Source organism: Myotis lucifugus, unplaced genomic scaffold, assembly GCF_000147115.1.
Source record: "Myotis lucifugus unplaced genomic scaffold, Myoluc2.0 scaffold_0, whole genome shotgun sequence".
Classification (NCBI taxonomy): Eukaryota; Metazoa; Chordata; class Mammalia; order Chiroptera; family Vespertilionidae; genus Myotis; species Myotis lucifugus.
In genome coordinates, this window is record NW_005871048.1 from 36,126,397 (window position 1) to 36,148,520 (window position 22,124).

A 22,124-nucleotide genomic window follows, 5' to 3' on the forward strand; every position below is an offset into this window, starting at 1 on the left:
AAGCAAATGGAGGGCTTTATGCAAGGGAGAGAGACATGATCCCACTACTTTAACTGTGGGTGCAGAGTAAGTTGGAAGGAGACAAGAGTGGCAGTAAAAAGGTCAGTTAAGCGACCAGTGTGATAGTCAAGCTGTGATGAAGGTGCTCTGGGTCAGAGGGCAGTAAGAGACAGAGAAAGCAGTGGATATGTCAGAGGTAAACTGGAATTCAGCTTGATAGGACTAGATGAAGATTGGATGTGGAGGGTGAGGGTGAGCAAGGCAGCAAGGATAACTTCCAGGTTCTAAGCTGCGGAATTGGATTAACTGTAAAGATGCGTAAAGCTGGGAAGGATTGGATCAAGGGAACCATTTTGTATATGTTCTATCTGAGATAGGTATGAGGCATCCGAATGATGAGATCACCTGGCAGCGGAACACAAAAGAGATCTAGTGTTCTGAGAAGAGGTATAAGCTGGAAAAAAAAAATTAAAAATCAAATTGGGCATTGTTATGACACAGAGGTCATTTAAAGACATGGGAGAGAGTGAGACTGATTAGGAAGCACTCACTGAGCACTAGTTCAGCGGTTCTCAACCTGTGGGTCGCGACCCCTTTGGCGGTCGAACGACCCTTTCACAGGGGTCGCCTAAGACCATCCTGCATATCAGGTATTTATATTAGGATTCATAACAGTAGCAAAATTACAGTTATGAAGTAGCAACGAAAATAATTTTATGGTTGGGTCACAACATGAGGAACTGTATTTAAAGGGCCAGAAGGTTGAGAACCACTGCACCAGTTGGACCTCATAGAGCTATTAGTGAAGGTGAAGAGGCTATGGGGAGTAATGGAAGGATTTTAAAGCAAAGCTCTCTGCCACTTAGAGTTGTCAACGTGGACAATTTAATATCTAACCCCCTCCCCTTTTCTTTTTTTAAAAAATATATTTTTATTGATTTCAGAGAGGAAAGGAGAGGGGGAGAGATAGAAACATCAATGATGAGAATCACTGATTGGCTGCCTCCTGCACATCCCACATGGGGGATTGAGCAAACAACCTGGGCATGTGCCCTGACCAGGAATCAAACCAGTGACCTGGTTCACAGGTTGAGGTGCAACCACTGAGCCATGTCGGCCGGGCCTAACCCCTTTACTTGTACCTCAAATGGTTAATCTTTGTATAATTGTGAAGATTAAATCAGATTCTATAATTTTTCCTTTCACATCTTAACTCTCTTATTCCCTTTCTTTCAATGTTCTGATTAACAATTTTGACACACAAAATTGCACATGAACTACTGATACATTGTTCACCTGCTTTCAAGTACATTGCCCACCTGCTTTCCAAATTAACACTCAATGGATAGACTTTTGATGGTGTTGAGATAAGGAGAAGCATTTTAGACACACACGTGTGCCAGGGGAAAGACATATGAGATGAGCATGTGGAATTGAGGTCCTGGGGACAAGGCTTGGAAGAGACCTGTCTCCCACAGAAAGCCTCGTAGCACGTTTTCCTTGGGCAGCATGGAGGCAGGAAGTCCTGGACTCTACTGAATGTACAGCAGGGCCTGGCCTATGGAATTAGTGACAGGGAAGAACCTGAGATCAGAAAGCAGCTTGATGGCCTGAGTGTATGGAGTCAGTCACAGCAATCACCAGGAGCAAATGGAGGAGGCAGGTGAGAGGAGGAGGCTGCTGTGATTGGAGGATGGATCTGTAGGAACTCAGTAGGAGAATAATAGGTCATCAGCCTATTAGAAGTTAAGCAGTTGACAAATAGTTTGGAGAAAGATGAGCAAGAACACTTGTGAATGACTACGATTATTAGTGGAGAGATCTGGAGAAAATGCTAATAACAGTGAAGGAGAACAAAGTTTCTGGTGTGCAATAAAGTTGTGGGGTCTTTGTGGAAAGGGTATCCCTGGGCAGAGGGACAGAGTGCTGGGGAAATATGGTTAAACGTCATTATCCATCAGTAGCTGTCCGAATGTGATGGAATGTAGGGATTTTTGCACCAAAGATTTTTTAAAAAAAATATTGTTATTGATTTCATTGATACTGAAGGGAGAAGGGAGAAATATCAATGAGAGAGAATCATTGACCGGCTGCCTCCTACACGCCCCCTACTGGAGATTGAGTCCACAACCCGGGCATGTGCCCTTGACTGGAATGGAACCTGGGACCATTCAGTCTGCAGGCTGACACTGTATCCATTGAGCCAAACCAGCTAGGGCTGCACCAAAGATTTTTTAAGCCTCTCCCAAAGGGCTTCCTGTAGCAAATTCATCACGTTTCAACCAGCTTATAAAAATTCAGCAAGGTCAGGATTAGCAACAAGGCCACACAGGAGTAAGGAATTCCAGTTAGGCCTAGATTTTCAGGTTTTCACATGTCATAGGAAAGATGACTAACCCCATAGAGAAGTCCACCCAGTAAACCAGTCCCAAGCCAATAGCACCATGATTTTCACAAGAGTGAACTAGATACTAGGAGTCTTCTGAAGTACTGTTGAGAGTGTATTAATGTATCTAAGTTTAATTCAAGAGGCAGAAGGTGATATTCTATCTGGCTAACGTTCCTCTCATGTCCATTTTATGGAAAAACTATCTAGTAATCAAAACCCTTTGGTTAGCTGCTGATATATCTGTAGAGAGAATACATGGAAGTAAGGCCCTTCCTGGGAGAAATTTCTCACTTCTTAATACAGAACCCTGAAGCTGGAAAGCCCCAAAGTTTATCCTGTTCAGCCCATCATTTTATAAATGACTTGGGGAAAAAGTAGGGCTTAGCAGCATCTGTGACCTCAGTCTATTGAAGGACGCCTCCCTTAGACCTGTGTGTGTGCTTCATCAAGCCAGTGTTGGGTAAGAGTATGTGCTGGGACCCAGTTAAGCTCGTCCTATGTTTAAGCATAAAGCCAATAATCTCCCCATATTAGATGAACACAAATTGACTCCTAACATGAAAGGCATTTAAAAGCCTTCCAATTTTGGAAGTTGTTGTTTCCAAACTATGTGGATAGTTACCGAGATGATATGAATAAGGCTGTTACTAGTACAAATAAAGCTGCCATGAAAATATTTCATAATAAACAGTAGTTGGGAAGAGCCAGAAGTATAGGGGTAAACAGTCTCTGAATCCTGATCAACATAACAGGTGTATGACTTGCTGTGCTCCTTCTATTTGAAAAGAAGTGACAGTATCTCCCACCAATGTTAAACAAAGTGAGGTTAATGCAATAAATATATTTTATTAAAGAAAAAATGGAATATTGTTAAGCACCAAACTGTATGTTGTTACATTGCATGTACAAGAAGAGAAAGGTGATTGCAATACTTGGTGTACAAGTACTTAACTCTGAAGTCATGAGTGTAAAAAACATGAAATACAAAGCAATACAATAATTACAATGCAGAAAAGTTGCACTAAAGAGCCAAAGGCAACAGTCAAAACAATTATTGGAGATTTCAGAGTATTGCTATAAATGCTTGCTTAGTTTTTTCTTTGTACTTTTAATACTTTAGGATGTTAATTTAGCATACTTAAGTATTGTAAATTTGCAAGAGTTGGCATTTACAATACACTGTGCACACTGCCCATGTGATGTGATGGTGTTAAAGCCATCCTTAAAAGCCAAGCACAATGTGCTAGTGTTTTGCTTCTACCATTATAATATTGCACAAAGCTAGTAAATGGTGAATTAAAATTTTCATTTGACTGGAAAGGCTAAAAAACATGTCAGTTTCATTAGCCCTAATGGGCTTTACTCATGCAAAATGACCTGTGGCCTTCAATTTTTCATAAACTACATATTATGGTTTCAACCTTGGCAATACATACAGTACAATGAGAAATTCAGTGACACAGTGGGGATTCTGTCCACGTTAAAGAAGTCAGAAGTCACTACATTGGTTATATTGGCTATTCCTTTTGGTTAACAGTTGAAGGGAAAATGCCATCTTGTGATTATGGAGACTTCTTAAAACCAATTTAATTAGTATTGGGAAAAGCTAGAATAACTTGTTATATACTCTTTGATAGTTAACCATAGAACATGCAAGTTTAAAAAAAACACAAAAACACCAAAACTTCGCGTGTTAAAACTGAACTCTATAACCAATACCTATACCTTTTGTACATGTCTAAATATCATTTTCCATGGTCCTTCCTTAACTCCCCAAAATGAACCAATCTTAATTATAACCTGACTTTAAAAAACACACAAAAACTTTCCCCTAACCCTCAAAACAAATGTTTGAGATTCAGTGTGAAATAATATTGATAAAATATTTAATGTGTCAATCTCAGAGGTATTTTCTGTACATGCACCTTACAGTGTGATAATAAATGCATGGAGAAGGGGAGAAACGTTTATAAATTTGGAATTCAATTAAATTCCTCAAATGCCAAGCTATACATTTACCATGGGCAAAAGAGAACATTTCCAAATGAATACGTCTTCGAAATAATTCAGTGGACAAACATTTAACACACACAATCCAGACTCCCTCTTACCTTTAAAAAGCCTCTGTTTACATACATGATAGTTTAGGCAGCAATATAAACTCATTTTTTTGTAGGAAAACATTTAAATTAGCCTATATTTATAGGATAAAAAATACCATTGCTTCATTTTACAAAGCAACTGAGCAGAGATTTTTTAAATGTGCTTTAACTACAGAGCACTCTGCAGTGACGATCAGACACACCACTGAACTGTCAGTAGCTTAATAAATGCAGCGCGCTCCCACAGTAAGGTGCTCTACTTCCTGCCCTCTCCGCCATTGGAAGTAAGTCCTGCTGGTCAATCCTCTACCTGAAGCATAGTTCTTCTATGCTAAGCAGTAAACGGGGAATAAAATCTGTTTAAAATGCACATTTAACTTTATATTATTTAAATTCAGTGCAAGAATTAGGCAAAACTTAAGGTTTCTGCTTTCACTATATAATGGTTGCACGTTAACAATGAGTCTGCCACAGTTTTTAAATGTTTTACATCTGTTCAAAATTTTTTTTACAAATAACCTGGTAAAGTATATGAAATTTGAACTCCCTGATAAGGCCTTTAAGGACCCATTAGTACTTTACAGGTTGGCATCTGATGTTAAGTGCATAATAAATTATAAAGATTAAAAAAAACCCTTGTATTTAGTGAAAGAAAAAACTTTTCTTAGGCTAAAAGCATTACATTCTCAGTGAATGTAATTAAAAATGGAGTCTCAGGGAATGTATAAAGTTAAATTGTGTTAATTGTATACTGGTCCCATCCCAAACAGAGAGAATGCTCCCCCCATTTATTTTTGTTCCACTAATAAAAGAATTTCCATTCTTAGTGTCTGCTATGGCCAAAGTATTCTTTACAAAAGTGGTCACGCCATGTTACCAAATATTGCTACATAGTTCAGCTTTGTAGAAACCAAGGCCCCCCCCCATCCTATATAATAAAAGGGTTATATGCAAATTGACGGAATGGCAGAACGTCCGGTCGCTATGATGCACACTGACCACCAGGGGGCAGACGCTCAATGCAGGAGCTGCTCCCTGGTGGTCAGTGCATTCCCACAGGGGGAGCACCGCTCAGCCAGAAGCCCAGAAGCTGGGCTCATGGTTGGCAAGCGCAGTGGCGGTGGCAGGAGCCTCTCCTGCCTCCGCGGCAGCACTAAGGATGTCCGACTGCCTGCTTAGGCCCGCTCCGCACGAAGTGGACCTAAGCTGTCAGTTGGTCATCCCCTGAGGGCTCCTGGACTGTGAGAGGGAGCAGGCCAGGCTGAAGGATGCCCCCAAATGCATGAATCTCATGCACCGGGCCTCTAGTTACATAAAAGTGCTGAAATTTTTCTACGGTTTCATAGAAAAGCCCCACAGTCCCACTATGGAAATACTACACCTGATCAAGTGTCATAGTCATGTCTAAAAGTCTATTTGAAAATGCATTTTATAGAAATGTTTAAGTTTCACAATGAAGAATTAAGGAATGATTGCTTTTGTGCTGCTCACAAACTCAATAAGCCTATAAAATATACATCAAGTAAGCAAGACAGTTGCTCATCTTTTAAAAATCTTTTTTAGCCAGGCATTTCTTCATATTGCTACAATATAGTACCATTGGGATTTTAAATCATTAGGAATACCTTTTCTATACATTCCACATTGGTTATATATACATAATTTTAGTTGCATTAGAAGAAATAGTTAACATTGACATTTAAGTGAGCAGTAAGTAATACTGTCCTCAAAACATCCCCCAGATCACCACCTACTTGTTTCCCTATTATAAATATATAGTAGTTGAGGCCAGATTAGTAAATTAACTTCTAAACTGATTCAGCACAAGCAAGCAGTTGTTCGCAGATTCTTATATATGGCAATGATACATTAACAGAAATAGAGCTGTCAAATATTTTAAACCATATAAACAGTATAGCCAAGTTTGGAAGTGGAAACGTGATCTATAAGTACCACCATAACTAAAATATATACAAATGAAATACTAAGGCCCAAGGTGCTCATCTTACTGGGGCAAGAAAAAAAAAGAATTTAACCATGTCAACATAATTCCTGTTGGGGTCTAAAACTGCTTTAAAATTAAAATGAGGATTCAACTGGTCAACTCATCTTAATAGACAAGTCGATGGTAGTTATTTTAAATTTTAATATTATTTGTGAGAACTCTTAAAGGTTGATGACCTACAGTAACATGCAATTCTGTGGAAGTAGGAATCTGAATCTCTAAGGGAAGTGAGTGTGTTAAAGAAAGTTATTTACCAGAGAATGAGCATAGCTGGCTGCTCTAACCTACTCATCTTCAAGTGTGAGATAACCTTCATGGAGATCACAGGACCCTTGGAATCGCAGCTGTAACACCAAATGGGTAGCAATTCCCTCTAGACATATGAGAGTTCTAGTGCTTTTGCTGTTAATTTAACATTGCATTCTCCTGTATTTTTCTAAATGTCAATGAATGAAAAACAAAACAAGCATCCAAAGGCATAACACTGAAATGTGATTTTTTTTATGATTTGTAAATTTACTAAAACTTCTTAAAAAATACATTATCAAACCAATCATTCTTTGGGTTAGGAAGCATGCTTCAATGCCTTACGGATGTAGATAGGAAAAAATCTCCCCCACTCACCATCATGGGATGAAGATTAGTTTCTATATTAGATCTACATCTCCAATCTTCCCAGACACGATGTGAAAATAGTGCTAGAATAAACCAATGTATTGTGAAACATATTACCAACATTTAAGCAGAAAGATTTTGTTTTACATGACCTGATGTCAGAATATTTTCTCCATAATTACTCTCAAGGAATGCCACTTTAATGTGACAAAGGTGCAAGCATTTCTTTTTCCTCTGGAATATCGATTCATTGGAGGGCTTTTACACTGGGACTGCTTTCTGAGTCTAGGTCAGATAATTGCCTCATAAGAAATAAAAGTCTTTTTTGGTACTTCGGTCCTCCCTGCATATAAAGGCCAAGATCTATCTTATGCAGAATACTCTACAGAGTACTGTACTAAGTCCAACATATCTATCTTCATTTAAGCCCACAGCAGTCCAGCTGAGAACACATAATGGCTCCATTCATATAAACGCATCCTTCAGGACTCCATTACAGCAAAACAGGCACCTAGAGCTACATACATGTTTAATTTAGTGACAATAACAAAGGCTCTATCCAAAAACTCCACTCAAAGCATGTGAAATGCCAGCTAAAGAGGCTTTTCTGTTTGTCTAATTTTTTCTGCATATCTGTAGAGCACTTTTTCTTACTGTGGAACATAAAAATAAAAACTTAAATGGTACATGATAAAAAGACTTAAGATCTGCATTCCTATTATAGAATCCTGATTTTGATTCTCAATAGGAAAGTCATGTTGAATTACAGTAATCAAGCAATAGTTCAAACAAAAAGACCAAAAATAATTTGAAATATTATCAAATTACAAAGTATTGCTTCTCATAAACAAAGCTGCACATAATATTCAAACTATTATAAATTCACAATTATGAAGAGCTATTTAAAAGCATGGAAATTTTACTTCAAAAACTTACAAAGTGTAAGAGTGTGTGGTCTTCTAAAAATATGCCATGTTAAATGTATCATATTGTGGTAAACACATTAATAGATGTATCTCCATAGTTTTGTATCTTTCCAGATATTGTTCAACATCTTTATGAAAATTCCTTTGGAGATAATGTGGAAATTTTCATCATCTGATTTTCTTTCAATTCCTGTCCCAATGGCTATCATGATAAACTTCTTTTTCAGAGTGTCACACTATTTATATAAGCTGATATGGAAGAAGCTCTGTAATTTTCAAGCAGATGACTATTCAGTGCACTGAACAATAGATTTCAAAGCAGTCCCAATACAGCTCACAGGCGACCTCTGTCCACCCAGTGCTCTTCCAACTCATAGCAACCCCTAGCTTTACTGGCCACTATAAGTATGTAAGTGGGTGGGCAGGAGGGGAAGATGGTAAAAAAAAAGGGAATCTCTTTGAAGGCTTCTTCTTCACTGTAGTCAGAAACATTGCACATCTAAAACTCATGTTAACCACCATCTATTGGAATGACTGAAAAAGTAAAAACTTGCCAACTGTGCTTCCTTTTTTCACACCACTGAGCCAACACACTTTGGATCTAATGGAATCCAATTCTGGAACCAAGTGTTTAAAATTTGTTTTTCAAAAGAATATGAATCGGTCTTCAACCGCAGGTTTTTTTTTCTTTTTCGTGAGTCACCTGTTTACAAATGAAATAACAATGTATTAAAAAAAGAATGACCTATTAAAGGTAGTATGTACATATGCTCCCTCATAACTTTAACAATATCCAGAATGAACACTGATGATTTTTCCTTATAAATGGCCATTTATATAGACAGTTAAAAAAAAAAAAAAAGATATGCTTGTATTCAAAAGCAATAAAAATGAAAAAATTTACATATGGGTTTTGATCACTGTTAAAAGGTTGTAAAGATTCTTTCACTTTTATTTTTACTTCTTTTAAAATAACATTTTATGTCAATACAAAAAGGAAAAATATAATCTAAAAATTTTTGCCTAATAAACTGCCAGTATAAGAACTATTACATGACATTTTTAAAATTCACTAGGGAGCAATTTTTGTTAGATTGACATTTAGAGCACGGGATTAATACTGGTCTTTAAATGCGTGCTTTACCAAGACTTTTTAAAATTCAAAATAGTTGTGTTTGATATCTATGAGCTTACCTATGGAACAGGAAAATTTATATAAAAGTTCTGGTACTTATCAGATAAAAGCTGACATGAACAGAATACTAACTTCTTTTATTATAGTTCTGTGTTATCTAACCCTGTAGCTACATGTGGCTATTGAGCACTTAAAATGAGGCGAGTATGACTGAGAAAATGAATTTTTAATTTAAATTAAAATATAAAGTGGTAGAAAATATTTTTTCTACTAAATACAATTTTATTGTTTTGATAGGACATTTCACTTTAACCATTGAATATTTAGCATCCAGACTGAGATGTACTATGCTGTAATTTATACTAGTAAGTATAAAATATACAGTGGATTTTGAAGATTCAGTACAAAAAAATGTGAATTATGTTGTATATTTTTTTTTATATTGAAAACATGTTGAAAGATACTATTTTGGATATAACATGTAAAATAAAGTATTAGTAAAATCAGTTTCACCCATTCTTTTCTACCTTCTTTAAGTATAACTAGAACTTTTAAAATCCTATGTGAGGCTCACATTGTATTTCTATTGGACAGAGTCATTATAGTTACATCCTCAGTTTAAGAAGGACCTCTCAGGGCCCTAGCTGGTTTGGCTCAGTTGGATAGAGCATGGGCCTGTGGACTGAAAGGTCCAGGGTTCGATTCCAGTCAAGGGCACATGCCTAGGTTGTGGGCTCGATCCCCAGTGGGGGGCATGCAGAAGGCAGCCAATCAGTGATTCTCTCTCAACATTGATGTTCCTATCTCTCCTACTCCCTTCCTCTCTGAAATCAATAAAAAAATATTTTTTTAAAAAAGGACCCCACAGGAAACAAATCAGAAACTGAATAAAGTCTATATAACTACATGTACTTCCTTATGTTAGAAATACCCTTCAAGGACACTGTTAACTATAACGATCTCTGGGAAGAGTTTTTAGAGGAGGGTGAGGCAGAACAGGGACCTTCACTCTTTACTTCATGAAGTTTTGAGAAGTTAGCTCTTCAAAGAAGTATGTAATCACATCAATGATTTAAAAGCTCTAAGAATGAAGCCAATTAATAACAGGAAATACAAATTACAGCTTTTTTTTAGCTATCTGTGGAGAAGTATCTAAAACATTTAAAAATGATTTCCCAAGCCCACACGCAGGTGAAACGGAGCTTGTTCATCAATGCCAGCTCAATCGGTGGAGCATACAGCTAATCTACAGATTGCTTCTGGTGTAGGATATACTGTCTTTTAAAACTAGCTTTACAGCTATCTGAGCTCATACATTTTGTGGAACTATTTCATTGTTTCTCTCAATATTATACTACATATACCAGTCATTAAAAAAATCATTCTAAGAAAAGTTTTAGGGAATTTTCAAAGTGGTATTTATCCTGGACATCAGAAATAAGGCCAAATTAGCAGCCCAAAGCTATAAATAATGGACACTTGAATGTAGGAAATACTGCTGCAGTATCTGTGCTGGGCAGGATCTGGTAGGATGGAAGATGACAAACAGTGATGGGCTGGCCTGAGCAGCTGCTGGGAGGCCATGCACCCTGCCTGGGCCACTGCAGGCAACTGTAATAAAAGGACTAAACATACTCATTCTGTGAAGGCCCACCTGAGGGATTAACCAATCAGCACTAAGATGGTAGTTTCAGGCATAGGTTTAGCAGCTCACCAAGAAGCTATAAGCAGGAGACAGGCAATAAAAATAGGTAGCAAGCACTGTAATGTGAAAGACAATAAATATCCAGTCAAAAAGATTCCCTGTCAAGACAGATCTGAGTCTCTAGAGACACATTCATACACCAAGTAGATATACTGATATATTTATACCCCTCTGCAAAGCATAGTATACATATATGTACAAGCACAAATGGTTTGAAATTATTTTGGGATCCATAAACATGCCACACAGAGTGACTATTAATTAGGACCTCTATAAATAACGCTCTTGGAAAAAAGGATACCAAAAGCCCAAAACCACAGCAGGACCATAGTATTCTGGAATGTTGGCTCAAGCACATTAAAGGTAACATGCAACCACTTAAGAGATATGTGATTTTTCCCCCACCCATTTTGTTAAGTTACTGATCTGTGCAGATGCTGCTGGAGAGATGTGGAACAGGTAAAATTGCTTTTAGTAATATTTGATATCCAAAATAGTATCTTTGAACATGTAATCAATCTAAAAATTAATGACAGTTTGTTTTTTTGTATTAAATCTTCAAAATCCAGATGTATTCCTGCATATGCATCAGTATCCTGGGGAGTGAAGGCCAGGAATCTGCACTTTTAATAAGCTTTCCAGGTAATTCTTATAATCAAGCATGTTTAAGAATAGTTGTGCTGATGTGCCCTAGTCGGTTTGGCTCAGTGGATAGAGCGTTGCCTGCAGACTAAAGGGTCCCGGGTTTGATTCCAGTCAAGGGCGGAGGCAACCAATCAATGTGTTTCTCTCACATCGATATTTCTCTCTGTCTTTCCCTCTCTCTTCCACTCTCCTTAAAAATCAATGGAAAAATATCCTAAGGTGAGGAGTAACAACAACAAAAAGAATAATTGTGCTGATGAATATGTTTATTCTTTACTCCCTCCAGGACTATGAGCCTCCCCCTTTTGATGAATGTTGTGAAGCTGTATACTATTTAACTTATATGTTATTATTACTGATTCTATATATTTAACATAATTTATAATTACCACATTACTTTAAAATTACCTTATTAAAATATACATTAAATAACGTATTAAAATAATACGTTAAAATGTACTGGAGTATAACTCTCTATTACCCTGGTAGAATGCCAAATGTGTAACCAATACTCATAGGGGTACTCAATAAGATATGTATATGTATAATTTTTATATTTATTATGTTAACTAAAATTTTAAACAATGCAGTTACTATAATAAGCCTAAAAAAGATTAACCTCAGTTTTAAAGGCTTAGAAAGCTAAATAATCAGATAACACAATTACTTTTCTAGACTGATCTTCGAAAATTCCTTCACAGGCAGCTAATAAAACATCAAAATTTAATATGCATATGTTTGTAATAAAAATGCTTCAGTTAGAAAAGGCCTTTTCTGTTTTGAAAGACTTTCCTGGTATTAGATAAGAATATCCTCTATACTTGGGATATGACTGTACTGCCATATAAAAAACAGCATTTACATAGCAGAATCTTTGAAAAGTGCTTTCCTATTAAGTTTCTAGAAACTACAGAAGTAAAATCTTAAGTTTACAAATTTATGACCCAACTATAATTGGCCTGTATAATAAATAATAAACCTCAGGCTCAATATAAGAGACCTCATCATATCCAATATAAAAGCTGTGTTACCAACGCTACTGAAGAAAGTAAGACATTTACTTGTTAGTTTTCCCATTCTGTGCAAGGCAAGGCCTCCTCTTCATCCTCCGACTCAGGGGATGCTTCTTTGATTCTCCTAAGAGCTTCATGGATGCTCCGTGTGAGAGGGTCTGTGTCAGGCAGAAGCGTGAAGGATTCTCTCAAAACTTCCTTCTGTACTTTCTTCAATTTTACCCCCTTCCTTATTTGTGCCAAGATATTATTACTATCATCTTCATCAGGAAAAGGAGGCAGAGTTCGTTGTTCAACCTTTTTCAGATGAAAACTACCACGTTTCAAGGAAGCTAACACCTCATCCATGGGTGAGCTCACTTTAGAAAATGAAAGAAAACAATTGGAGTTAGAATAACACATAAAAAGTCAAACTACTACAACCTCTAGACTGTAGGACTCGATAGCCCATGACACTGGAAACACCATCTACAAAATGGCCCATGCAGTGTGAACAGAAGGTTCCAAAGCACAGGGCATCCTAATTACACTTACTAAAAAGAAATCCCAAGACTCAATTCCATGTCAGGTATTATTGGTATTCCTATCATTTCCCCTGTGAGAAAAGGGAACAGATTGGGAGCAAGGAGGTGGTCTTTAGTAGTATCATAGGTGAGGCTTCTGAAGGATTTCCATAATGCACCAGCCCAACCTGAATTCCAAAGTGACTGGGTTATACATTTAATTTTTTAAAAATAATTTTGGTTCATTATAGTGATATTTTGCACTTAGTTGTTTTATACATGAAATTCTACTTGGATTAAGGTAAAAATATTTTACAGGATAGTCTTTCAGATTAAAATATAACATGCAAAATGTTCTATATAATATTCTATGCAAGCTAAAGCTCCTTGAGGGCCAAGATTTCCTGTTCTTTTCAAAAAACAGCTTTAACACATAATGTGACATGCAAGAAATTATACATATTACTTCTTATTCTTCTTTGATTCTTTGTATGAAGAGTATACTAAGGTCCTCAATAAACACGTGACCAAATGTTACATTGTCCTGCCAACGCCATCCTAATGTGATAGTTCTGACCAAATGACTTAAGCTTTCCGATGTGAATACCTTTCTTGTATTTCCCAGGTTTAAAATAACTTTTTTTTACACAAAAGGAGCTTCCTACTATGTATTACCAAATAGATCAAGTATCACTTCAGAAGATTTATTTTTAAAAATATGCCCAACAGCTAAAGGTACACACTGCTATGTCTGTAGAAATTTGTCGATATGGGTTGGTGAGAATTCTGCCCTGCTATGACCTTGAAAACCTATTCGCTATCAAATAATGTCCAGAAATAAAATAATGTACTAGTATTAAGCTTCGTAAGATCCTGTGAAATAAAAAGTGCTTTGATTATGCCTCACTTTTTCAACAGATGAACATGAAAAGATCTCTTTAACTTACCTCTCCTTCTCTGCAAACCTTCAGCAGTCTTTTTGAGCTTCTTCCTGGCACTGACCAGCTGGCTGCTATCAAAGAGATGTGCTGAAGGGGCACTCGCAGATTTAGGGATTCTCTTCTCGTTCCCCTCCACTCTAGGCAGACCTTTCTCCAGTGTCTCTGGGATGTCCTTAGCAACAGGCAGAGGTGGTGGCGGTGGTGGTGGGGGAGGAGGGGGTGGTGGGGGAGGTGGTGTTGGAGGAAGAGGTGGTGGGAGTGGATCTGTGGTAATAGAACCTGGTTCAAGGTCAATATTATTCAAAAGTGAAAGAGAAACAGTGGGGCACAGTTCCGAGGTAACACCACTGAGAGGTAATGAAGTGGCTTCAAGTTGTACTAATGAAGTATCTTCAAGTTGTATGAGGCTTTGGGCTTCTGCTGTCTGTGATGACCCAAGCTTGCCTCTTCCTTTCTGCACCTCTTCACTTTTCTCTTCTATCTGCAGTGCTCCTGGCATAGAGTTGCATTGGTCCTCGCAGGGCACAGGACTAGCGGCACTTTTTCTTGCATGAGCCAGTCGCAATCTGCTTGACTTAAATATAACTTGGCCAGGGTACCTCTAAAAAAACAGAAGTTGTCATAACTGGTTAAATTATGTTAAAATGATTTATGAACAATTGGCTATCTATTTTCTCTCTCAAGTGAAAGATGTTCTTTTGGAGCTTTTGTAATTTTCAGGGAAACTTTTGTAATACAAAATTGTAATACAGTTATACAGAAAACCAGAATACCAAAGTGTAGTAACTTTCAAACAGTTATCACCAAACTCTTTAACGTTTGCTCATCATCAAATCCTTTATCAAGATCTTGTAATCCTCTTATCAACTTAAGCAACTATTCAAAATTACCACTATTAAAAAAAGGTCTTTACTGAATAAAATTATGAATTTAAACGAAAAAAATAATAGGAATGTAAATTACACAACATAAATGATGTAAACATATATGTGCAGAAAGCTAAGGGACTATTAGTTTCTTACATGTATTTTCAAATGCTTACAGATAAAATTTTTGGGAGTACTGAGTGACATAACAACTCTCATTCTATATTTTTATTGTAGTGAAACCTAGCATTAATGCATTTGCTTAACTCAGGCTTAATACCCTTTTCACTATAATACTAATAGGACTTTATCAAACGCTTCCGACAGTGGAAGTTTTATCAACTAAAACCATTCAGCTTAAGCACAGTTCGAAGGAAATATTTAGCTGCTGTGATGTCAGTGTCCAGAGTCATGGTTTCACCTGGTAAGAAAACTGCTGAAGCATTTCTCATGTATGCTGATCCTCTAATTCTGTCCTGATCATTTCCATAGATTACTACCATAGGTTGATGTATGTGGAATCAATAACAAGTTGATGCTTGAAATGGAGAGTTGGCTGTAAACTAATTACTTTATAATTCATTTATAATTCAAGGGGAACCCATGCTTCCCAGGGGCTTTGACCATTCCTCTTATACTAGACTGAAGTGGTAGCCAAGGGTCACAGGATATTAATTCTGGAAACAACCAGAGGAAAGGTAGCCATGCAATCAAAACTAACTTACTTTCTAAACAACAAAGGGAAACCAAGTTTTTCTCAAAGAAATCTTATAACAGTAGTGTGTATGTAGCAATGAAAAACAATATAGTTACTGTACTTTTATTACCTGTTTAAAAGTTCGAAGTCTATCCAGTGTTCTCTGTCTTTCTTGGCTAACCCAAGCACTTTTTCTTTCTTCTTCATCATGTAATTTCTCTCTCTTCTGGTAAAAAATAAGTAGTAATTCAATTATGATGTTTCCCGTTTCTTTTTATCATTAATAGGGAAAAAAAAGAACAGAGTTCTCCCAGTATATCAGGTGGGTAACCCCGAAGAATGATGCATTAAACAAAATGTTTTATGGCATGAAGCACTATCCGTTTTTAACAAATTATCATTTTAAAATTCACAATGGTAAAAATAATACTATTTTATTTTTTTCATTTACTCCCAATTAAAGAATTTTATTCTGTAAAATAGAATAAAATCTCTGAACTAAAAAATGTTTCATTTTTGTGGCCCTGGCTTAAACAATTTTAGTATGAAATACTTATAGCTGTTAATTCTGCTAACTCAAACAGTGGACCTTAAAATAAATCCATAAACACTTGGTCAGTAATTTAGATATTACACAGGTCAACCAATATAACCAACAGTTAGAAAAAAATAAAAGTAGTTCCAGCATCATACATAAATCATTTGCTTTACTATCATAACTTATAGCTGGCAGTTATCTGTACAAAAATTAAATCTTTTTCTCATATTGTTGAATCAACTAAAAGCCATCTAATTAAGTCTCATTAGGCAGAACAAATATTAAATAAATGAAAAGGCTTTCTAGATAACCAAATGGGTTATGAAACTTTATTTTTCTGCTTTGTTTTAAAAAATTGGGGCTACTTCCCCCAAGACCAGATAATTTCACATGGAGTATGATGGTGGTTCCAGTGTGTCATTAATCTGTCTTTCTTCCATTTGTCTGCTGTCCTTTACAAATTCTATCATCCATTATTCTCTTATTCTATTGCTTCTCTCTTCTTTCCCACCAGCTTTGTCCTGGACAATATAATTTCTAATGAGACTTACTGCTCACATTTGCCTTAGATGATTATATCAAAATCTAAAGGATGACTTGAATCGTCAAACTAAAAGTGTACATGAAGTTTCAGGAAACCCTCATGCACAATGCTCAACTGGTAATGTTACTAGACACTACAGTAAAAATCGAAGTTTTGTTCTAAGTCTCCAAGAATACAAACTTACTAGTTGTACTGTGTGATGGGTTCTGTAGTTCTCTTCACTCTGAAGGTGCTGATGGAATTTTTCGTTGTGTTTTGCAATACAAATTTCCTATAAACACATAAAATATGTTTTAATATACGTGGAACTTAAAGATTTAAACAACATACCAGGGTTTATGTGATAAGTCACATCTTAACATATAACTGCATAGCGAAATATCAAATAAACCACCTCTGGTTTCTCATTTGTAAGACTGAAGCAGCACAAGCCAAATAATCAAGATCTTAAAAAGAGTCTTCTATCAAATTATTAAAACTTCTCTTCCAGTCCTGATTTCCCTTTTTTGGAGGGGGAGGGATGGGGCAAGGCAGAGTGGAAGAGGGTGTCCTTATATAATCTCAAAGGTCTCTTTCAGCTCTGAAGTCTGTGGCCAGAATATTCTGTCTTATTGTACTCCTTAAACTGTCTGGGCAAAAAGGATATACAACTCCTGGCTTAAAGTCTGTATTCTTAAACTCTCTTTGATGAATTAAAGAACATGATTTTGTCCAAACTGCTTTGAAGCATATTATGAAATCTTAAACTTCTGGCCACAGACTTTAGAACAAAAAGAGACCTTAAAGACTAGAAAGTCAGAATTATGTTCTTTCTAATCACGTGAAAACAAAAACGTAATAATAAAATTGGATATATGTGCTTCTTTACAAAATAATGCACTGCCATTTGGCAATTTTAGTGGCACCACGCTAAATCTTCATTTTCCCTGCATCCTTTTGGAAAGCCCTCCAGATGAAAGGGTTTCCATTAGTTCCCAACACTCTCAGAGCTATACCAAAGATTACTCTTCTAATCAGAGAAAGGCATCTAAGGAATGACATTTTAAGCCAGTAAACTATTTTTCTAAAGCAACTGTTGATATTATATTCTCCCCCCACACTGGGTTAAATCTCTTGCCTAACAAGTATTGATCATGAAATGAACTTGTCCACGGCAGTCTCCCTGGGGGAAAAAAGGCAGTCCTATATAGTGACATGATACAGTGGTATACTGACTTAGGCTTCTGGGTCACACAGACCTCAGATAGAATCCTACCTTACCCCATACTAAGCACTTTTTCTTGGGTCATTTATTTAACCTTGGTTCCCTTGGCTATAAAATGAGAATACAGGTCCACAATCCCTTATCCAGAACAAAGGTCAGATGTGTTTTGAAATTGAATTTTTTTTCAGATTTTAAAAAGGTGATAGGTTACATATATCATATTACCAAGGAACTCCAGCAGGATTCTGAAGCAGCACCCCCATAATAACTTACTTCATTTTAAAAGATGAACAAGTATTAGTGACAAACTAGATTAAAATTATTAGCTGTGGATCAAGGATTAGGTAATGAATAAAAGCAAAATTTAAAATTAAGGCTGAATTTCATAAATACATAACCTATTATACCTTTTTTTTATATACCTTTTTATTTCTGAGGTAGGCTTTCTTGGCTGAAACCCGTCCACGTCTTGCTTCCAGCTGGCGTGCTTTCTGCTGAAGTTTATGCAGCTCTTCTCTCTGTAAATGCACTGATGCTGCCATCTCTTCCTTCTCCAGCATGGCCTCCATGCTTTCATAAGTGTCATAGTACACCACTTCATCTCTCTTTTCTGGTACAGAATAGCAACAAAGGGTAATGGTTAAGAGCGTGGACTGCAGAGACAGAACAGGGTTCTCATCCACTTACTGGCTCTGTAACCTCAGGCAAAGCCATTATCTATATATATAAAAGCCTAAGCAACCGTTACGACCCGACGGTAGCTATGACGCACACTGACCACCAGGGAGCAGACGCTCAATGCAGGAGCTGCCCCCTGGTGGTCAGTGCGCTCCCACAGCCAACCTCCTGCAGCTGGCCAACCTCCTACAGTCCCTCCCCCCTGTTGGCTGGCCAGGTCGAGGGACCCTACCCATGCATGAATTTGTGCACCGGGCCTCTAGTCTCTTTTAAAGCATTCAATCTTTTGTGGACTTATGTGGTTAAATGTACACCATACCAGATATAAGTCTTTTGATGCTTTCTAGTTGTGCTGTCAACAATAACTCTTCACACTTCAAGATTTCAAACTGTACTTCATACAACTGAAGTTGCAGATCATAATAATCAGCTTCTAACTGATCCAATCGGGCTATGGCTTCTGTACCACCCTGCAAACTCTGCATCTGTATTGAAAATAAAAATATTTCTAGTTGGTGGGGACAAGAAAAAAAGTCATGTTATAATTTCTAATTAGAAATGAAAACTAATCAGACAGGATAAACCCATAAAGCAATTGTTCTAAGAAACTTGTGGGCAAGAATGAAGATTTTTGAAAGACATAAAAACAGTAATAATTAAAACATATGGTTTCAGAAATAACTAGGCAAACACTATAAAAATAAGGTTTTTAAAGTTTATGTTACAGCTCATCTATATTTAGGTTAATAATATATTATTCTAATTATCTTGACATAAATATTAATGACATCCGTTTTCACTGACAAAAAGAGGTTGATAGTTTTGCAGTTATCCTTTTCATATAAGATACATGAATACCATTAGGCCATACTTGGATAGACACAACAGGGGGGAAAAGTCTGCTGAACACCACACATCAGAGCTTTATTTTGCTCCAAGGTCACAGACTGGCTGGCTTCTAGGATCTGTTGACTGGAGAAGAAGGTGAGTGGATGTGAGCTAGAGCGGCATGACAACTGCTTTCCATGGAAATCCTTGCAACCTACTGATAATGATCATTAGTAGTATCTAAATAAACACACTCAGGGTCCTACAGTGAACCTAAGGGATTCAGACATTTCTGTGTATGTCTCATCAAGTAGTTGGGTGATCTTGAATGAGATTTTTTGTTGGTTGGTTTTTAGTCCTGAAGTGAGAGGGAAGATATTTTGCTGGGCACCAGAAGAAAATCACCATGAGGAAAAGTATAAGTTAGATAATGGTTCCATATATTTCTATTTGGCTCTTTGGAAAAAGACAGGTGCAAGAAACTTTTCATGAGTCTGTAATATGGCAATAGTTTTCTGGTATGAGAGAGTAGGTATTCTTCCAAAAACATTTCTTCTAAGAACATGGCACCACTCTTTGGCAGTTTAAAAGTTCAAGCTCAGAAGTTCCAAGAGACTCCTGGCACAGGTATCAATTTGCTGGGAACTAGCAGCACCGAGAGGAGGCCCTGGGCTCAAGTGGCATGCTAAGGAGTGACTAACATAGGAAGTGGGGGGAGAACAAAGAGGGAAATGAGAGAAATGTTTATGAGCTCTAGTGAGACATCACCGGGGCTTCCAGAATCCCAGGAACACACTTAACTGATAGTCCTGGGCAGCCATGGCAGCAGACAGTGAATTCTCATTGCTACAAAATAACCCCTCTGGCTAGTGAGGTTGGTAAAACATGTTAGCACATAAAAAGAGTATTTTTAAACAAGATTCCAGCCTTCCTTTACATTTTAGATATCCATACAGTTCAATTCTTCTAATAAAAATTTTGAACTGCAAAACAACAGTTAAGCTGGGGTCTAAATGTGCAACAGTATACATTTAAAAATAACCAGATGAATTAAATACAGTGCTATTTAATTTTATAAACATTTTATAAATAGATAGTTAATAAGTTATCTAAGTTGTAAGTCAGTGATCCTGCTACACTAGGGAATATGAGTAACAAACAATAAATATAGAACAAACTCAAAATGGGTTTAATTATAGTTTCCCATGAAGGAGAATGTTGACAAAATGAAATCCTGCTGCTTTTGTCCTAAGTCATAAAAGAATCTAGGAGTGATTTCTTTGCTAAGACTCCCAGTCTTGCTATAAATTATAAACCCTTTATAGACTATCTTGGGGGTCTTGTCCAGTCCTGGAGACCACAGTCCCATGATACAAATAGATAGAATGTGTAATATTAGAAGGCTTTAATTCTCTTAAGTGGGGAATTATAATCAGTAAAACCTTAGTGTGAATCACTAAAGGTATCACTAAAAACCTTCATCTATGATCAGTTCTCCAGTGATGCTGTCCAGCGCGGGCTGTCCCATCTTTACTACCTCTAGTTCTCGCCAGCCAGAAGTGACCATTTATCTGCCACTTATTATGACATGTGCTAACTACCAGACTCCTGTCCCATACTTTGGCTAAGGAAGGAAGTTCAAAGTCCCCTGCTGACATACCTGTACATTGTCAGTTGTCTCAATTACAAGTAGAACAATACTCCAATTCCTGCCCAGGGCCCAAGTACCTTAAAAGCATTTGAGGTGAATAATGATACCAGAGTACAGCAAATAGCAAAGAAAGGAAGGGGTATTCTTTTACAATAAGTGATCTCATCCCCAATTTTCTGGCTTAGTGAGTTCTCTTCAGAGCAAGGGAGTCCAGAAGTGTATTTGGCATGGCTGGGTTCAAAAGAAGGCCGAAACCTCATGAGGGACAGAAGCACAGACAAGAAATCTGTTAAGTACCAAACTCTGAGAGAACAAACAATAGGGCAGTGATGGGTCTCAGGAAAAGTTAAAGAGACGTAGAGAGGACTTTCATGGGATAAGCTAAGGAGAAGGGGGTTAAAGACAAGCCAGGGAAATCTTGAGAGGGCAAAATGGTGCTGAGAGGTTTATCTAAACTTCAACATGGTGGGGAAATTCTCACTGAAAGGCATGGAGAGGTATGCGAAGGCCACATTGCTCCAAATCTCTTCCCTGTAACATCTGAAATTTCCAGACTGACTTTTTTCCTGGTGCCTAACTCAGATGACAGCCACAGAACTAAGGGAATGGGAATCCAGAGTGGATGGAGCACTAATTGTGAGCAATGGAGCCATGCAGAGAAGGAAGGTGCCACAGATGGAACCTGGGGGGCAGTGCTTCCCCTGACAAGGAGGAAGTCTAAAGAGCAGGTTAAGTGTTCAAGAAAAAAAGACAATCAATGCCAATGAAAAAACTCTGTTCATTTCACCCTTCTAAATAAACTTTTGAAATCAAGATCCCAAACCAAACTGTGACTTCCTAAGGTAACCTAAGTAGTACTAGCAACGTTAGAATGAGCTCAATTCTACCAATTCCTACGAGGATGGTCTTTCCACTTAGACCAGTGGTTCTCAACCTTCTGGCCCTTTAAAACAGTTCCTCATGTTGTGACCCCCAACCATAAAATTATTTTCGTTGCTACTTCATAACTGTAATTTTGCTACTGTTACGAATTGTAATGTAAATATCTGATATGCAGGATGGTCTTAGGCGGCCCCTGTGAATGGGTCATTCGACCGCCAAAGGGGTCGAGACCCACAGGTTGAGAACCACTGACTTAG

At 37.3% G+C, this 22,124-nt stretch overlaps 1 protein-coding gene across 4 annotated transcripts in view; it reads right to left on the minus strand.

Annotated features, from left to right (window-relative positions):
• Positions 1-6,030: 6,030 nt before the first annotated feature.
• Positions 6,031-22,124, minus strand: part of JMY (junction mediating and regulatory protein, p53 cofactor) — a 65,240-nt gene continuing 49,146 nt past the window's right edge. For 3 of the 4 annotated variants that reach the window (XM_014451384.2, XM_023750454.1, XM_023750456.1), the window contains 7 exons: positions 18,826-18,991; positions 18,251-18,438; positions 16,809-16,895; positions 15,673-15,768; positions 13,986-14,580; positions 12,584-12,894; positions 6,031-8,740 (listed from right to left, as the gene is read on the minus strand). In XM_014451384.2, the coding sequence (XP_014306870.1) occupies positions 12,587-12,894; positions 13,986-14,580; positions 15,673-15,768; positions 16,809-16,895; positions 18,251-18,438; positions 18,826-18,991 (1,440 nt within the window). In that variant the 3' untranslated portion in view covers positions 6,031-8,740; positions 12,584-12,586. The remainder of the gene's footprint in view (positions 8,741-12,583; positions 12,895-13,985; positions 14,581-15,672; positions 15,769-16,808; positions 16,896-18,250; positions 18,439-18,825; positions 18,992-22,124) is intronic. The other variant, XM_023750450.1, reaches the window with a different exon arrangement.